This window comes from Anabas testudineus, chromosome 14, assembly GCF_900324465.2.
Source record: "Anabas testudineus chromosome 14, fAnaTes1.2, whole genome shotgun sequence".
NCBI lineage: Eukaryota > Metazoa > Chordata > Actinopteri > Anabantiformes > Anabantidae > Anabas > Anabas testudineus.
In genome coordinates this window covers 4,246,836-4,263,667 of record NC_046623.1, presented here as the reverse complement: position 1 = coordinate 4,263,667, position 16,832 = coordinate 4,246,836, and the positions used below count along the sequence as shown (strand labels likewise).

The 16,832-nt window shown below is 38.3% G+C and overlaps 2 protein-coding genes across 2 annotated transcripts; one reads left to right on the top strand and one right to left on the bottom strand.

The window, feature by feature from the left end:
- Positions 1-152: 152 nt before the first annotated feature.
- Positions 153-5,510, bottom strand: ube2g1a (ubiquitin-conjugating enzyme E2G 1a (UBC7 homolog, yeast)). Its single transcript, XM_026371246.1, has 6 exons — positions 5,302-5,510; positions 3,420-3,522; positions 3,153-3,250; positions 2,257-2,435; positions 1,819-1,938; positions 153-1,450 (listed from the first exon to the last, which is right to left on the bottom strand). The coding sequence occupies exons 1-5, from the start codon at positions 5,345-5,347 to the stop codon at positions 1,852-1,854; spliced, it is 513 nt and encodes a 170-aa protein (XP_026227031.1). The 5' UTR covers positions 5,348-5,510; the 3' UTR covers positions 153-1,450; positions 1,819-1,851.
- A 2,295-nt stretch (positions 5,511-7,805) lies between these two features.
- On the top strand, positions 7,806-15,139 carry spns3 (spinster homolog 3 (Drosophila)). Its single transcript, XM_026371245.1, has 13 exons — positions 7,806-7,955; positions 8,681-8,927; positions 9,015-9,080; positions 9,411-9,547; positions 9,789-9,940; positions 10,143-10,209; positions 10,328-10,470; positions 10,694-10,846; positions 12,000-12,189; positions 12,586-12,651; positions 12,748-12,846; positions 12,953-13,127; positions 14,713-15,139. The coding sequence occupies exons 2-13, from the start codon at positions 8,702-8,704 to the stop codon at positions 14,790-14,792; spliced, it is 1,554 nt and encodes a 517-aa protein (XP_026227030.1). The 5' UTR covers positions 7,806-7,955; positions 8,681-8,701; the 3' UTR covers positions 14,793-15,139.
- The last annotated feature ends 1,693 nt before the right edge of the window (positions 15,140-16,832 follow it).

Genomic DNA, 16,832 nt, shown 5'->3' with positions numbered 1-16,832 from the left:
ATCATGTCTTACTGTCTTATTAACATTTGCAATATCTTTGTATCATGTGCCTTAAAAAATAAACTAATAAAAAAAAGTAATTCTATGTGGTTTGTATAATGAAAACACTCATGAAGGTTTCTGCTGTCAACTGAATTAAATACACAAGGAGATATTGAAAAAAAAGTCATATTTTTAGAAGAACTCACTACAGGTGACAGGGCTCATAACATGAAAAATATACATCAGGTTTTTGTCTTTGTACATTAGGTAAAACTGCAATAGTTCAGTGAGCAGGATAACAGTGAGAATGTTGATCAGGACAGTGTGACAAAACAAAATGGACACACATGATGCATAAACACTAAAACATTTGCAAACAAAATCCCAGGAAAAAAATAAGATAAAGCATGCATAACAATTCCTACTGAGAAGAACACAGACAGGAAAAATGAGATGCTGCTTGAGAAAAATAAATAAATAAAAGAAATAAGGGAAGAGGACCTCAAATTGTATCAGCATATTGAAAATTGACATGTACACTTCATACGAGCCGAGTTATTGCTACACCAAATTGATACCTAATTACACCGATTCCTGGTTTACTGGGTATTAAATAAATTCATACACAGATGGTACACAATTTCTCCATCTTTTTTCAACATCTTTAACACTTATTCAAACGTATTCAATGCAGGGAGAAGTGGCCAAGCATTTTATTAGGAGGCACTTTTGAAAAAGACAAACAAAATTCAGCATGCACAAAGATAAAGGGGGTATGTCGACTGAGCAGGATGCTAAGACTTGTAACTGGTAAAGAAAAATAAAATCATTCTGGTACCATGTTGAGTTCTGAGAGCATTAAAGAAGCCACATAATCAGCTGTGTATTCTGGATCATATGGCGGTATTCCTTGAAAAAGCCAATCAGTCGCGTAACTCATGCCTTGCTTGAATCAATCAAGCTCTTCACAAATGACATTTTTTCCCCAACAGTGTCAGAGCTGTCCTTCTATTTAAGACCTCCTGATAAAACAATCTAAAGAGAACTAATACACATGCTGGAACTGGAGAGAGAGAGAAAGGGAGAGAAATAAAAAAAATGAAAATGAAATCTACTGAACCAGAGCTAGTCATTTGGTCTAAGTGTCTTGATGAATGGAAAGGGAGCTTATATATTATCCGGTTAAGTCTGTGCTATATACATGTCTTTACAATATCTTCCTGAATGTTGAAGCAGTTCATAGACTTGAAAAATGTTTGTATCATCTTCTGGGTGTGGTTTTTTTCTTGTTGTTGTTTTTTGAGTTGGCACTTGTTTGGCGGTTTTTCTCTCAGCCTTGGTAGTCTCTGCTATGTTCTATTGCAGCCTACAGTAGCCAGTCTGTTCCTGCCATGATGAAGGAGAACAAGCCTGGTGAAAGGTTGGAAGAGTGCAGGAAACAGTGCCATGTTGATTTTCGATTGGAGAACTGTGGAAAAGCACACAGCGAATGGCATAAATTCTTAGGGCTCTGCAAGATGAATAACACAGCTCATCAACAGACACAAATGGCGAGTGATAAAAGGGCACCGAATGATCTGCCACATCACACCAGCTGCACATGTCCATGTCAGAATCAATGTGTAGAAAAGAGTTACAGTGTTTAAGACTTTTAAGCTTCACTACAGAGTCAGATGGCAGTGTAATTTAAGTTTAATGAATTACCTGAACATATAAAATGGAATGATATGAGGAAAACTAATTGACCTGTTTCTACAAGCAGCCATTTCTGAACAATGGAAGTTAGCCGTGATTCATGAATTAAAGGTTTAAAAGGGGTTAAGTCAGAATACTTGCCCTGAATATATGAAGCTAGATCTCTGCTAAATATCACTCAAATGCAGTCTCTTGGCTTTTTCGTACACAACGGGCGACTTTCCTTTTGAACGCGCCATGTCTGTCCTCCCTCCACTCTTTCTGCAGGAAGAAACATGAGTAAAGATGAGACAGTCACTGCACTTTTTTAGCTCTGTGTTGTATTGCATAGCTCCCTTCTCAAGTTCAATCACTGCTTTTGCTGTAGTTACAGCATTTAGAGTCATTTATAGTTTGATTTATACAAAATGATAAATAATTATCATTAATATTGGTTAATAAGGTATATTTGTAATGTATATTACACATTTACTATATTTGTAAACAAACAACAAGAGTTTAAACACGAGATACACATCTGGTGACATTTGACATTTGAAATATTTAATTTTTAATCAACTATTTGACCAGTTAACTTACTGCAGCGTCAACATTGGCTGGTGAGTCACCATTTGGGTCTGCCAGCATAGAGATAACACTAATCATTATGGTTTCCACTGTGTGAATGGGCAACCAACGCTCCTCTGGTTTCTCATAGCCGTACTTATCCTCCCCAGGCTCGTGCAAAATAGAAATACATACATCTCCATTCTTGTCAACTGGGTGGAGGGAGAAAAAAAACATTCAGATTTTTGAAGCTGAAATGTTAGGTGAAAGGTCACATGTAAATGGTCATTAAATGCAACCAACTAGCAAACGAACTAATGACACAGTATCTAGACAAAAGAGATGGAAAATCTAATTTAGTATTAGGACTTGAGCCTACAGAATATGGACTGTGTTGTCTGTTTTATCTCATTTGACTCTGTTAAAAACCTGGTATTCTACCACTGTTTATCTGCATAATGTATCTGAATGTTCATTGACTTCTCTAAATTTATGAAACATTGTCTAACTACTTACCTGTGGTTAACATGTACACTTCTTCCTTAAAATTCAACACCCAAAATGTACAAAAACTCATCAGATGCACTAGCTTTTCATAGGATACACTACATACAAAAGCCACCAAAGGTGGTAAAATATCTAACAGAAAGTTAAAAGACTAAATCATTCAGCTTGAAAGATATCATTTTCATCCAGGTTACACTTAACCCAGGGTATCCAGGATAAAGTGTTCTAAGGTGACTCTGGTCAAATTTTGGTGACTTTGCTTAAAAAAGGCAGCTGGAAAATGTGAAGTGGGGAAATGAACAGCCATGGAATGAACTTTAAGCTATTGGTAAACTCCTGTTTATTTACCTGCATGTAAATTTACCTTTGCATGAACATATACAGAACAAATGTCACTTAGATTGTGCAACACATATACTTACCATTAGGGTGCCAAATATCTGTGATAAATTTCATTTTAGGTGGCCTGAGAGGGTAATCTTTGGGAAATGTCAGATGAGCTTTAAACACACCACCTTCACTGTAAACAAGCAAAAAGGACGTTTCAAAGACATTTATCAATATAATAATAGGTATATATTGTTTTAAAAAAAATCCAGAGAAATAACAGTAATAAGAGTTGTTCAGAGGACAATGTAATAACATATCTTTCCTACTATATCTTCTACATTACACAGCAATGGACTTACTACAGTGTGTCTGGAGGCCCAATGATAAGAACTTCCCATCTGTAAAGATCATTATCCTCGATTAGGCCTGCTGAGAATCCTTCCACTGGGTTTTTGTTGAGCTCTACATATGAAGAAAAAGATATATAAATATTCTCTACAGTAAGTTAACGAGAGTGATGCGCTTCTGGAAACAACATAACCCTTGTCTTAGAAGATTTTTCTTGGTGATATAGTAGCACTACGCTAATAGTCTGTTACCATTACTCATAACCACAACTACAATTCTCCAGATGTCGCACTTTGCAACTTTTAAATTCACACATAATTTAATTTGTGTAAAGTTGCGAGTTTTCAAAGTGGTGCAAAACAGTTTGCATTATTTTCTAGCCAAAGGTGGAAATTCATCACCAGACCTCCTTCACATTTCAGCCAATGTTCATTAAAATTAGTAAAGTAACATTTTTGGATCACCAAGAAAAAAAGGCATTCATCTTGTGGTATTTCTTTCTATTACTATTAAAAGCCATAGTGCAATAACATAGAGTATAACTATAAACATAACAAATAACACAATGTACATATAAGGTTGCAACTTACAGAGTGATTTCACAAGAACATTGTGATTAATAGCGAGATTAATACTGCAGAACTCAGTTCTCATGATCCTGGCTCTGAAAATGTAACTTGATTAAGAAAAATGTGTATAGTTTTGTGCATCTTGATATACTTTGCCGGACAAAAAATTGTGAGGCTTGGCACAGGAACACAATGTGCTTTATGACTGTTTTCAACATATGTTTTATTCTCAGTGTTTATGGCCGTTTCAGAATAGCTGCCTCTGTGTGCCATACTGAGGCCCTTTCTTGTCTGACAGGCCCTGCCTTAGTTTAACATTTCAATGGGCTGTAATACCATTAATTCTACACTTTGGATTTTATTTAGTGTATATTACAAAGGTCTGTGTATGACATTCAAATTTGTTAGTTTCTTTTTTTTTTTTTTCAAAAGCAATTTATGATATTAGGATAAATATATAAAATTCTGAAGGGGAAAGGGTTCTGGTTAATTCCCCATTACTATGGAGAATATCTGCAAAATGACACAAACATCCCTGAACCTTTACACGTGTAACTTACAATCCAAACCACAGCCTGGAGTGTAACATTAGTGCTAGAAACCCTAAATGCCAAACAATCCATAGTCTGTTCAACTCATCTGCTTTTGGAAAGTGGCTAATATTAGAGTAGCTAAATTTAATTCGCACCTGACGCTGCAAAATTGTCGAATAGAGGTAATGCGAGATTAACATTAGCTTGTTAGCTGGGAGCTAACAACAGTGACAGCAGCTAATGTTAACCAACATATACAGCGAGTTCGCTAAACATGTTAACGTTTCAGTGTGGTTAGCAAGGCAAAATGGATCAACTAGTGAAACGTTACTTCAATTTATGCGCAGAAAATGGTGTATACCATCACGTTATTCGTATGCCTGGTAAACAGTCTATCTAAAAATACAACTTGTCATGTCGTTTAAAATACAGTATATGTAAACACATCCAATTACTCGATGCAGCTAGAGGCTAACGTCAGGCTAACAGCTTTTAGCTAAGGTAGCTCGGTAGTAGAAAGTCATTGGGAATTCTGACAGCGGCTTTCAACTAAAATCAGTATGCAACGTCAAACACACATGCAAATGAGTTTGTGTCCCAGAACGCTGATGTATAGAGAGGAGGATTATATCTATCGACATACACTGCTACAAACCCCACGCAATATACATGTCATGGGACCAAAACGTTAGAAGGTTCAAGAAAACAATTTGCGCCAGCACCATCGTTTGAATCACAGCTAGCAGCAGCGGGTCGCTGCTAGGCTTTAGCTAACACCAGCGTTTCATTACCTGCAAGCTGTCTCCTGAGTAACAGCGCTGACTGAGGCTCTGTCATAGTTTAGCGAATGTAATGCAACTATGTTCAATGGCGATATTTCGAGGTAACAGCGTCAATGTAACATCCACCACACGGCACTCCGTCCCCTCTATTTTCCGTTTAGCATTCTCGTCATTCTTCTTCTCCGTCGCCTTCTCCTGCCGCCGCCGCCGCTGCTGCTGCTTCTTCTTCTTCGTTCAGTTTTCATAGCGTCAGGCATCCCTGTTGGCGTATTACTGCCATCTTCTGGTTAAAGCATAAACATCAATCTTCTCTTTTCATTTTACAGTTTAAATAATTAAATAATTACAGAAATAATTCATGCGTCAAATTATGTCAAATAATGGTGTGCTAAAATTGGGACTCTTTGACAAGGAAAAAAAGGACGATTTCCGATGTTTTCCTGCTGAACACCACATGTTTCTAAGAAAACTAGATTGTTTGCTTTTCCCTGGACCTGGTGGGAGTCAGTGGCAGCTCACACATCATCATCATGAATCACCTTTGTGGTGACTGTGATATATTGCTCATACTTAAAATTGTTGGTATATATTGTAAGCTAGCACTGTGCTTTGCTTACTGTTACTCTTATCTCTGGTATCAATGTTGTTACTATCATTATTAATTCTATTATTGGTTGTTTTTGTTATGATGATTGTGTATAGAATTATTACTTATTATTGTTATTGCTGGTGGTACTCTTTTGAGCTAGGTGTATTAATAATAATATAAAAATACATTATCCACTTACAAAAGTAAAACTGTCCAGCACAAAAAGGCATCCTCACTTCACGTTGCATGCCATGCTGCCATACAGGACAGTGAGTGGGAAAAAAAATGCCAGTGTACAAGTAAGGTAAACATTCTAAAAAGGGAGACCCCATGAGCACAACATACATTAATTAATGAGGTAAAGAAACAACCACTAGTGACAGCCAAAGAATTTAAGGCATCATTGGAACTGCCTAACATCTGTGTTCATGAGTCTACAGTACGTAAAACATTGAACAAACAGGGTGTCTATAGCAGGACATCACAAAGGAAGTTGCTGCTTGCTAAAAAAAAACACTGCTGCACTCCTGAAAAGAGCACATGGACACTGCACGGCAGTATTGGCAAAATGTTTTGTGGACTAATGAAACTATATTATTTAGAAATAATCAGAGAAAAACGCACAACACTACATCTGGCATGAAAAGGGCCCTGCATATCATTATGAAAACATCAACCCACTCATAAAGTATGGTGGAGGAAACATCATGATTTGGGTCTGCTTTGCTGCATCAGGGCCTGGCCAGCTTGCAGTTGAGGGGAAGATGAAATCTCAAGTGTATCAAAACATTCTGCAGCATAATGAGAGAATCTCTGTACATCAGCTAAACATCAAATGTGTATCAAAACATTCCTTTAAATAATGTGAGACCTTTTGGAGTGGCCAAGTCAGAGCCCAGACCTCAACCCAACAGAGATGCTATGGAACATCTTGAAGAGAGCCACACACAACGTCAAAAGAATAAGACAGAGCTAAAGCAGTTGTGCCTGGAAGACTTCCTCCTGCAATATGTTGTCTGATCCACAGCTACTGGAAGAACCTGGTTGAGCTTATTGCTGCGGAGGGGGTCAACCAGTAATCAATTCCCATTATGTAGTGTCACATGTATGAATCCTAGTAATTCACATATCCTTATCATAAAGTGTTGCCATAATAACCTCTATAACTACTAATATCCTATCAAACCAGTGATGGTAAAGACACCACTTGTAAAAACATAAAGCACCTAAAAAGCCAAACCAACATATAAATAAATAAAAATACTGTTGTGCATGTTTTTCGATATCTCTTCCAGTATCAGTAACAGTTATATGCTAATTTGCCTACTTCTTCATAAAGGAAATAGCTGATGTCACACCCTTAATAGTTTAGAAAAGGTTCTCACTCATGTTAGGAGGTGAAGGAGGAAGTTGAGTGGCAGATTTGGACTGCTGATAGCTGTCAAGCTGCGATGGCGGTTTAAGATTCTGTAGCTTTATGTCTCTGCTAGTTGTCCCACAGTCTCTTATGAGTGTACCTATCTGTAAAGACTAGAAAGCCTCTGAACCTAAATGGTGTCCATGCCATAGGATCAGTTCTCGGATGAGAGGTCACTTTGCAGAAAAACATATGCCTTGCTCAGAGGGCCACTACCAATATCTATGGTGTCCTTGGGATTTTCTCCACTAGCCTTTTTAGAGGACAGGTCTGTGCTGTTAAGAGTAAAAATAAATTCCTGCACATAATGTATTACATAATGTACATAATAAAATAACTGTAAGGAATAATCACATACCACGCATAATATAATAATATTATATAATAATAGAATGAATGAAAAGACAAAAAAGAAGCAAGAAAAAAATGAAACTATTGATTGCATCACAATACATATCTGTGTGAAAGCATATGACCGGTGCAGAGTGGGCTGGAGCTGTCATCATTAACTTAAGGTCTCATGAGACATGTTAGAGCTGAGCTCTCAGTTAACTTCTGCAAACCTCGGAGTCACACTGGCAGCTACGCTCTCATCTGCAAACTGCAAATACGCAACAAACTGAAACAATTTCATACAATAAGAGACATCTTCAGCAAGTAAGTGAGGTTATTTTTTAATGTAACTTGGAATTCAGGCCATTTAAATCATATGAATCCATCAAGAACTGTATCTAAGTCATTGTGTTTGTTCAAAAAAAATAAATAAAGAAGAAAAACACAGATCTTATGATCTCACAGCCAAAAATGTAACTGTAAAGTTATTTAAAGCATTGCTGTATGTTATTTAGAGATATGACTTTACGCACTAATAGTGTCCTTGTTGTCACAGAAGAAAGCATGGTGAGTTTTCTGTTAGCTCAGTGGCTGAATTCTCTCCACAATCACCCAACAGTGTGATGAACTGTTTTGTTATAAAACAGTTTTGAGGTTGTAAGAAGTTTTAAATAGCTAGAAAATAAATTTACAGACTAAAAATCCTCCTTCTGCTTTTTTTTTTTTTTTTGGCCATTTTGACATAGTGTCCACAAGGTTGTGTTACACAGTTGTGTAATCTGCCTTTTCATTCAACTGTTATTTGCTTTAAAAGCAACACATATCAAGTGTATTGATACATTCAGAGTGGGACTGATACTGATGCAAATTGTTCTCTGAAGACTTTATTTTAAACACGAAAGTAAGACGAGATGTATCTTACATGCACTCGTTGTCTATCAAGGCTTGTCTCTAAATTACTGTGCACATGCTGCAACATCATCATCGCTGGTGAGAGCTCAGACTGTAAATGACTTTCTAAAACTCCATCACACATTTTTCGTCTCCAGGTGAAGAAAGAGCTGCTCACTATGGAGCCGAAAGAATCAGTGGAATCCCACCAGGAGAGACCAGAACCTCGATGGAGCGTGGGCTCCAGCAGCAGTCTACATTATGGCTCCTTTGTTAACAGCCTTGCATCACTCACACCAAAGACAGAAGAGCAATCAGCCATATCCCCTAAACGCGCCTATATAGCTGTAACTGTGCTTTGCTACATCAACTTACTCAACTACATGGAACGGTACACAATAGCAGGTTAGACGAAATCGTGTGTGTAGCTGCCAACATACACGGCGTCAAAGTCAGTGTGGCTTACACGTGAATTGCTTTTATTGTCTACAGGTGTGCTTTCCAACATTCAGACCTTCTTTAAAATATGTGACAGTACAGCTGGACTTCTGCAGACAGGTACAATGCTGCGTCTCACAACACTTCTCACTTTTTTTTTTTACAAACATTTTATTCTTGAGAAGAAATTGTGCTGCACCCAGTGTATGTTGCAACTGAACTACGGAGCACAGTTGGCTATTGCAAGACAGAAATATAGATAGACACTCACGTTTGGTAAACAGGAAGCCCTGGTAGAAAATTAGTTACATACTTTTGCTTTCATTGTTAATGTTTTTCAGGCATTGCATTAATTATTATAAGTTCATTCAGTAGTTCATTTATTGTAAATGCACGAGACTACTTATTGCACTCTAAAGAAGGAATTGATTCTTATTCATGTGCTTTCAGTTTTCATCTGCAGCTTCTTACTTTTGGCCCCTCTCTTCGGTTACCTTGGAGACCGCTACAACAGGAAATACATAATGATTGGTGGTTTGAGTGTGTGGCTTGGTACAGCAGCTGGCAGCTCTTTTGTCACTGAGTCTGTAAGTGAAAAAATACAGTAGATGTGTTCACCAGCACTTGAGAAGGAACAAGAGATTAAAAATAACAACAGGAGCTCACAACATCACTTCCTGCTGCTAGTTCTTCTATTGTCTTGTTTTATCACTCACCAAATAAAACTGATGCTGAATCTGAAAATGTTGTACAACCAATCAATACTGTGTGTGTACTGTGAGGGGATCATGCTGACATGCTTCTATGCTGTTGTACTGATCTCTTCAGCAATTCTGGCTTCTGATGCTGTTGCGAGCCCTTGTTGGCATAGGAGAGGCCAGCTACTCCACCATCGCTCCCACCATCATCGGTGACCTTTTTACTGGGAGTCAACGGAGCATCGTGATCTGTATTTTTTACATCTTTATCCCTTTTGGAAGGTAAGGACAAACTTTGATTTGCTCATTTTAACCCAAATAAATAAAGCACCGGTGCAGGGGAAAACTACCTTATGAATAACACTGCCAAATTGATGATTTTTTGTGGCTTCTTGCTTGATTCATGAAATGTCTCAGATTTTGTGGTCACCAACTTCAATTACAGCACTTTAGAAGGTTTCTTTACCATTCTGTGTGTTTTCAGTGGTCTTGGATACATTACAGGTGCAGGATGTGCAAAACTCACAGGAGACTGGCACTGGGCTCTTAGGGTGAGAACCGTTTTATTATCTGTAGCGTACATGTTAATCAAGTGACTGTTCTGCGATCTGAATCTGAACATTTAATGATAATAATGACATACTTTATTGATTTTGTATATGTTGTCAGATCACTCCCATCTTGGGTGTGGTGGGACTTGTTTTGCTGGTCTTCCTGTGCGCTAACCCACCCAGAGGTGCTGCAGAAACCCACGGAGAGGGAGTTACTGGGAAGAGTTCTTACCTGGAGGATGTCAAGTATCTCCTGAAAAAGTAGGAGATGGAGACTAGTACCGGTTTAGTATTAAATGTTTGAGAGGAATAAATACATTGATTGATGATGCCATAAAATCTGATAACAATATATCAATATATATAGGTAATGCACATTTACTGGTTGGGCTCTAAATAATATTTAGATCATTATGTTGCATTAGTCTGTAAACGTTACTGAGATATCATATTTGGTTAATTCAATTCTTTACCCTGACCCTAGTAAAAGTTACGTGTGGTCAACATGTGGAGTGACAGCTCTGGCCTTCCTCACTGGAGCCCTGGCTTTCTGGATGCCTACGTTTCTGGCCCGAGCTCAGGTCACTCACAACCTCACACAGTCGTGCTCTGATGTGTCCGGTAACACCACAGACAGGTAAAACATGACCTTTGACCTGAATCGTCATTCATTTAGCTACTTTACCGTGGCAAAAGAAGTATGTAAACCTTTTGGAATTTCATGCTTTTATGCATTAATTTGTCATTAAATGTGATCTGCTCTTAATCGAAGTCAAGAGTATTCGCAAATCTGATGTGACTAAAATAATACCACAAAAAAATTCTCATCTTTCATGTCTTTGTTGAGAACAACCATAAAAATCTCATAATGATAGTGAAAAAAGTATGTGAATTGCTTGGCCCCACCTCGGGAGCGATAACCTCAACTAGGTGCTTCCTGTAGGTGTGGATCAGACCTGTGGATCGTTTTATGCCAGATGTAGCTCTATGTGTTCAAGTACAATGTAGTTTCATCAGTCCACAAAACATTTTGCCAATACTGCTGTGGAGTGTGAATGTGCTCTTTCGCAAACTTGAAGTGTGCAGTAATGTTCTTTTTTAGTAAGCAGCAACTTCCTTCGTGGTGTCCTGCCATACACACCCTGCTTGTTCAATGTTTTACCTACTGTAGAGTCATGAACACAGATGTTAGTCAGTTCCAATAATGCGTTCAAATCTTGCTGTCTCTCAGAGTTGTTTCTTCACCTCATGAGCGTATGTTGACTGGCTGCCCACTTCGACAGGGTCTCCATTTACAGATTGTATTTCTAACTGTAGACTGATGAGTTTCTAAAGTCCTTGGCATCACTTTGTAACATTTTCAGGCTTTTTTTTTTATCACATATCCTCTGAAAGCTTCTTTTGGCCAAGCATTCTTCTTGTGTGGAGCAAATTCAAAAAGTTTGAGTGTTTTTTGTCAGTCAGAAGCTCTAATCCGCACCTGCAAACTTTTTTTCATAACTTATGCTAACACCTGACTCCAATTAGCTTTTTTGAGGTCATTATTTCACATACTTTTTCCACTAACACTATGAGATTTTTATAGTTTTTCTCAATAGACGTGAAAGATCAGAAATTTTGTATTATTTTAGTCGCTCCTTATATGTTAATACTCTTGACTTAGATAAAGATCAGATGAAGATTTATGACAAATTAATGCAAAACCCACAAAATGTACTTTTTCTTGCCACTGTATTTGAGAATTGCTTCAGAGTTTTAACAGTGCTGTTTTGCCTATGCTCTCTGGACAGTTTTATCTTCGGTGCTGTGACGTTGGTGACAGGTATTCTGGGAGGGGCTCTTGGCACCGGATTATCCAGGTGGTTTAGAGACAAGGTGTCAAACGCGGACCCACTCATCTGCGCAGCTGGCATGCTGGGATCAGTCCCGTGTCTTTTTATCACCATTTTTGTGGCAACATCGAGCATTCCAGCCACTTACGTAAGAGACCAACGTCTGTCTTTGCTGCTGCCTTCTTAGTAAATGATCATTTTAGTGTGTAGTTGTGAACATGGCAAAATCTCTCTGGCAGTCAGACAAATGTTTTAGCCAAGACGTGAAATACGTCGGCAAGTATTAAATGGATTTCCATGACATTTTGTCCAGATATTCATTGGCCCCAGAGAATGAGTTCTCCACACTTAGGTGATACCTACTCATTCCACCTGTAGCTCCAAATTGACTTTCACATTTTACTAACTTTGAGTGCCGTTATGACAACGGTTGCCTAACACTCTGGCTAATGATCAGTTACCTGCAAAACAAAGATGAGTTTAGTTTAATTATTGTGTATTGAAAAGAGCAAACAAACAAATATTGCTTAATGTCTCATTTTAGGTATTCATTTTCTTTGGTGAATTACTGCTGTCATTGAACTGGACGGTCCTGGCTGATATACTGCTGGTGAGTTTGAATAGTGTATTTGGGGATGAAAATGTCAAACAGTCTTTAATTGATAAACCAAGCTGACAGGTTGTTTTCTGGTCTGTTTTACTTCAGTATGTTGTTGTACCAACCAGAAGAGCGTCAGCTGAGGCTCTCCAGATTACAGTCGGTCATCTCCTGGGAGATGCTGGGAGTCCTTACCTTTTAGGAGCGGTGAGAAGTACCTCCACCTTCTCTCCTTTCAGACGTACTGGCTCATCAACTGTAGCCGTGTACAATGGAGTTAAGCACTGAGCACACTTGTTGTTTTCACCACCAGATCTCTGATGCCATACGCTATAATGCTAAAGATGCGACCCAAAACTGGAGCTTCCACAGTCTGAAGTACAGCCTCCTGCTCTGCCCAATTGTCGGGGTCCTGGGAGGAGTGTTTTTCTTCATGGCTTCCCGTTACATTGCTGAAGACAGGCAGGCGGCTCAGCAGTTGACTGAAGGTACGGTACTGTAACTGTATAGTTATTACCTTTTGAATCTCATCTGAACCATAAAACTGAATGGTGGCTGGTCACTTTATGCTGAAATCAGAACTTTTTAGTTTCCAGATGTTTTATTTTGTATTTTCTGTGCAGGATTTTTGTGTGAACGACACACAAGCACGTGATTAAGTCCTCATCATTGTGTCTGGCATGAACAACAGTCTTCTATTCAATTCACTTACTATCACAGGCTTCTCCTTATGCAGTTAAAAACAAATTCCCCTCATTCGCACACGTGTCCCAGTGATACGCTGTCAGTCTAGTCTCAGCAACTTGTCACCACTGTTTTCATTCTGTTAGCTTTGTTCTTATCACCCTGGGCTAGAGCTGGGTCTGGGGTCTTACATGCACTTCTCCAAATGTATTGGAATAGTGAGGCCGGTTTCTTCATTTTTGCTATAGGCTGAAAACATTTGGATTTGATATCAAAAGATGAATATGAGGTAATATATCAACATTTCAGCTTTTATTTCCAAGTGTGTACATCTGGATCCTATAAACAACTTAGAACATAGCACATTTAGTTTGAACCCACCCATTTTACATGTGAATAAATATATATTGGAACATATAGACTTAAAATAGATTGAATTGAATAAGTTTAGTTGCAGATTCTTTGCTTGCAATAACTGTATCGAACCCACTGACATCACATCATCATTCTTCTTTTGTGATGCTTTTCCAGGTTTTCACTGCAGCCTCTTTCAGTTGTTGACTGTTTTGGGTGTTTACTCCATTCAGCCTCCTCTTTAGCATTTAAATGCTCTATAGAGTTTAAATCTCGAGACTGACTTTGCCAGTCTCTTGCCCCTGATGAACTTGGTTGAATCTTTCTTTAAATTGGCAGACAAAATGCCTACATAGTTCATTTTGCTGCTGCTGTCATCACGTTTTACATCATCAATGAAGATTATTGAGCCTGTTCCAGAGGAAGTCATGCAGCTCAAGCCATGAAATTACCTCCACTGTGTTTCACAGATGAGCTTGTATGTTTGGGGTTCTGTTCTTTCTCCAAACTTCAGCATTTTCAATCTCTGTCTCGTCAGCCTATAAAAAGTTGACCTCATTCTGTACTTTTTGGCAAATGCCTGTCTGACCTTCCTATTCTTCTTGTAAATAAGTATTTTGCATCTTCTGGTGTAGCCTCTGTACTTTTGTTCATGAAGACTTCTGCAAACAACAGATTTTGACACCTCTTGAGGTTGTTGCTGATGTCACGAACAGTTGTTTTAGGGTCTTTCTTTCTTTCAACTGTTCTGACTGTGGCCGATGTTTGTGATTCATTTTCTTCACAATTGCATTTACATTTAGTCATTTGGCAGATGCAAACAATTTACAAGTGCCAGATAGCTACTGCCCCCAAATTGCTCGTTTTTGACACAATGTCAGTTCTCTGGTTTTCTCGTTGGTTACACCTCTTAACTATTAATACAACAAAACACACCTGGAAATAAAAGCCGAAACGTTGATCTTTTTCTCCTAAAATGTGCTCTGTACGTTACAGTTCAAATGTTTTTGTTTGTGTGAATGTGTGTATCACCAGGAACCAGCCCACCACAGCAAGGACCTGCACCTCAGCTCCCCCACCTGGAGCTGAGCAACAGAAGTATTGAGCAGAGCTGAGGAAAATATCACTAACTGTGAATATTAGTGGATGTTGGAGTGGACCATTTTTAAAAATATTTAACACCCACACAATGTTGCCATGTGTAGACGCTGTGTTTATTATACTGTCAGACCATTGATGATTATTTAAAATGTTTCTGTGGTCACTCAGGTTTATTTAAAGTTTTTTTTTTTATTATTTGTAATGACCTATCTTTGTTTTTTATTTAACTTTTAATTGTTTTATGCTAAGTCAAAAATATACCTCAAAGGTATTTCAAACCTGCACAATATACAAATATCAATATTGAGCATCATGTACCAGCTATCATACAGCTTTTCATGTGTGATTTCTGCGGTCCATTCACTGTAAGAAAAAACGCTCCACAAGATGGCGCAGCTGCATTTCTATAAAAAAATGCAGTCATGAGCCTCCTGATTTTCATCCATTAGTGAGACATTAAGAGCTCATGCTGCCCTGAAACTGTTCATGTTTGCAGAGACGAAAAAACACCAAGGGCATTATACAGATTTGCTGTAAGAGTCGTTATGTCCTCCAGTGTCTTGGGAAGTGCTTTTACATCCAGTGATTCAACAATAACAGTTACTTATATAGAAAGTAGAGAACAAGTACAAAATGCTATATGATGCACATTTTATGCCCAGTCTGATCAGTTCTTTGCTAGACTGTGCATTAAGTGATTTTATTATTCTATTCCTGTGAATTTGTTATTTTTAAAATGAAACATGGTTGGATGCACCGATGAACTCCTCTTGCCGTTTTGTCTTTGGCTGAGTTTGATGTTTGTAATTGTGTTATTTTCTGATTAAAATAAATTTATAAATAAGGGAAACATTAAAAAAATACAAAACAACAAGAAGAAAAGAACTAAAGGAATCTGCTGTATATATATATTTTTCAAAAACAGAAGAGAAACTAAACATATTAATTCACCTGTTCCTGAACACAATCTGCTCCTCGACCAACAACATTCTTTACAACAGACACTGCATAAATCAAGGCAATGTTTGTTTGTTTCTATTCTTCTTTCAGGTTTCATCAGTTTTCACATTGTATGCATGAAGCAGATGTAATTTCAAAGTACAAAGGTGATAGGAATGAAACACTAGCACAGCACAGACCATAATCCAGTCGTTTTTGGAGTACTGCACAAGCGCGTCTCTTACTCATTAACCATTTCTCTAGGGCCACTCTCATGACTGTCTCCTTTGATACTCACTGGACCCTAAACTCTGTGAAAGCGACCTCTGCTGAGCTCATGGAACATGATAGGTGCTGACATTCGTCACCTTAAACTTGACTGCTCTTGACAAATACAAGCACAGGCATGACAAACGGGACATATTTACATACTTTGGAACGACAGCAGCTCGTCAATTAATTTCTGAGCTGTTCAGACAGCTGCTGCAGAGGTGTCCAGCTTCCCCTGGCAAATCCTAACAACTGCATGTCATTGTGTGTCCCCGTTGTTTTCTTCTGGACTAAACCATGCTGGGAGGTGAAAGGTCATTGTCCTTGTTACTCTCATGTACAAGGTCATGGAATAATAGGGCTGCATTGTTGCCATATTAGTGGTTAGTGTCTGTTGCACAGGAGGACAATGTGAATAAGTTGAATTTGTTTATTGGTTTATGACATGTCTGACCAAATATTTCTGAATGTTAATGAAACTGTCGACTGACCCTGACATTTAGAGATGGATGGAAGCAGTAGTTCGACAGCGCTAAGCCACTGTTGAAGCATTCATTGCTTTATTTTGGAAATTCACTGGTATTTCCCATTGTTTGTGAACATGCCAGTCTTCAGGTTGTAATTCTCCAGAAGCTTACATGCTTACTCAGTTTACAGGGGGAATAGATTGGGCAGCAGTCCTTCCATACGTATGTGAAATAACAAAGCAGGCAAACACGCACACCAAAAGGCATGTGAAAAACATTCTAGAGGTAACAGTTCAACCTGCAATTAAAACACAATAGGTATTGTGTGCCATGTTTCTGAGCACTTTATCTGCATACCTCTCCATTTCCCTGCTGACC

Bases quoted from the DNA above. Each gene is read 5' to 3' on its own strand.
- ube2g1a (XM_026371246.1), bottom strand. From the start codon at position 5,347: ATGACAGAGCCTCAGTCAGCGCTGTTACTCAGGAGACAGCTTGCAG. The intron at 3,251-3,419 runs GTAAGTCCATTG...GCTTGTTTACAG, and splicing joins GGGCCTCCAGACACACTGTA to TGAAGGTGGTGTGTTTAAAG. The intron at 1,939-2,256 runs GTAAGTTAACTG...TTCTTCCTGCAG, and splicing joins CAGCCAATGTTGACGCTGCA to AAAGAGTGGAGGGAGGACAG.
- spns3 (XM_026371245.1), top strand. From the start codon at position 8,702: ATGGAGCCGAAAGAATCAGTGGAATCCCACCAGGAGAGACCAGAACCT. The intron at 12,652-12,747 runs GTGAGTTTGAAT...GTTTTACTTCAG, and splicing joins TCCTGGCTGATATACTGCTG to TATGTTGTTGTACCAACCAG. The intron at 13,128-14,712 runs GTACGGTACTGT...GTGTATCACCAG, and splicing joins GGCTCAGCAGTTGACTGAAG to GAACCAGCCCACCACAGCAA.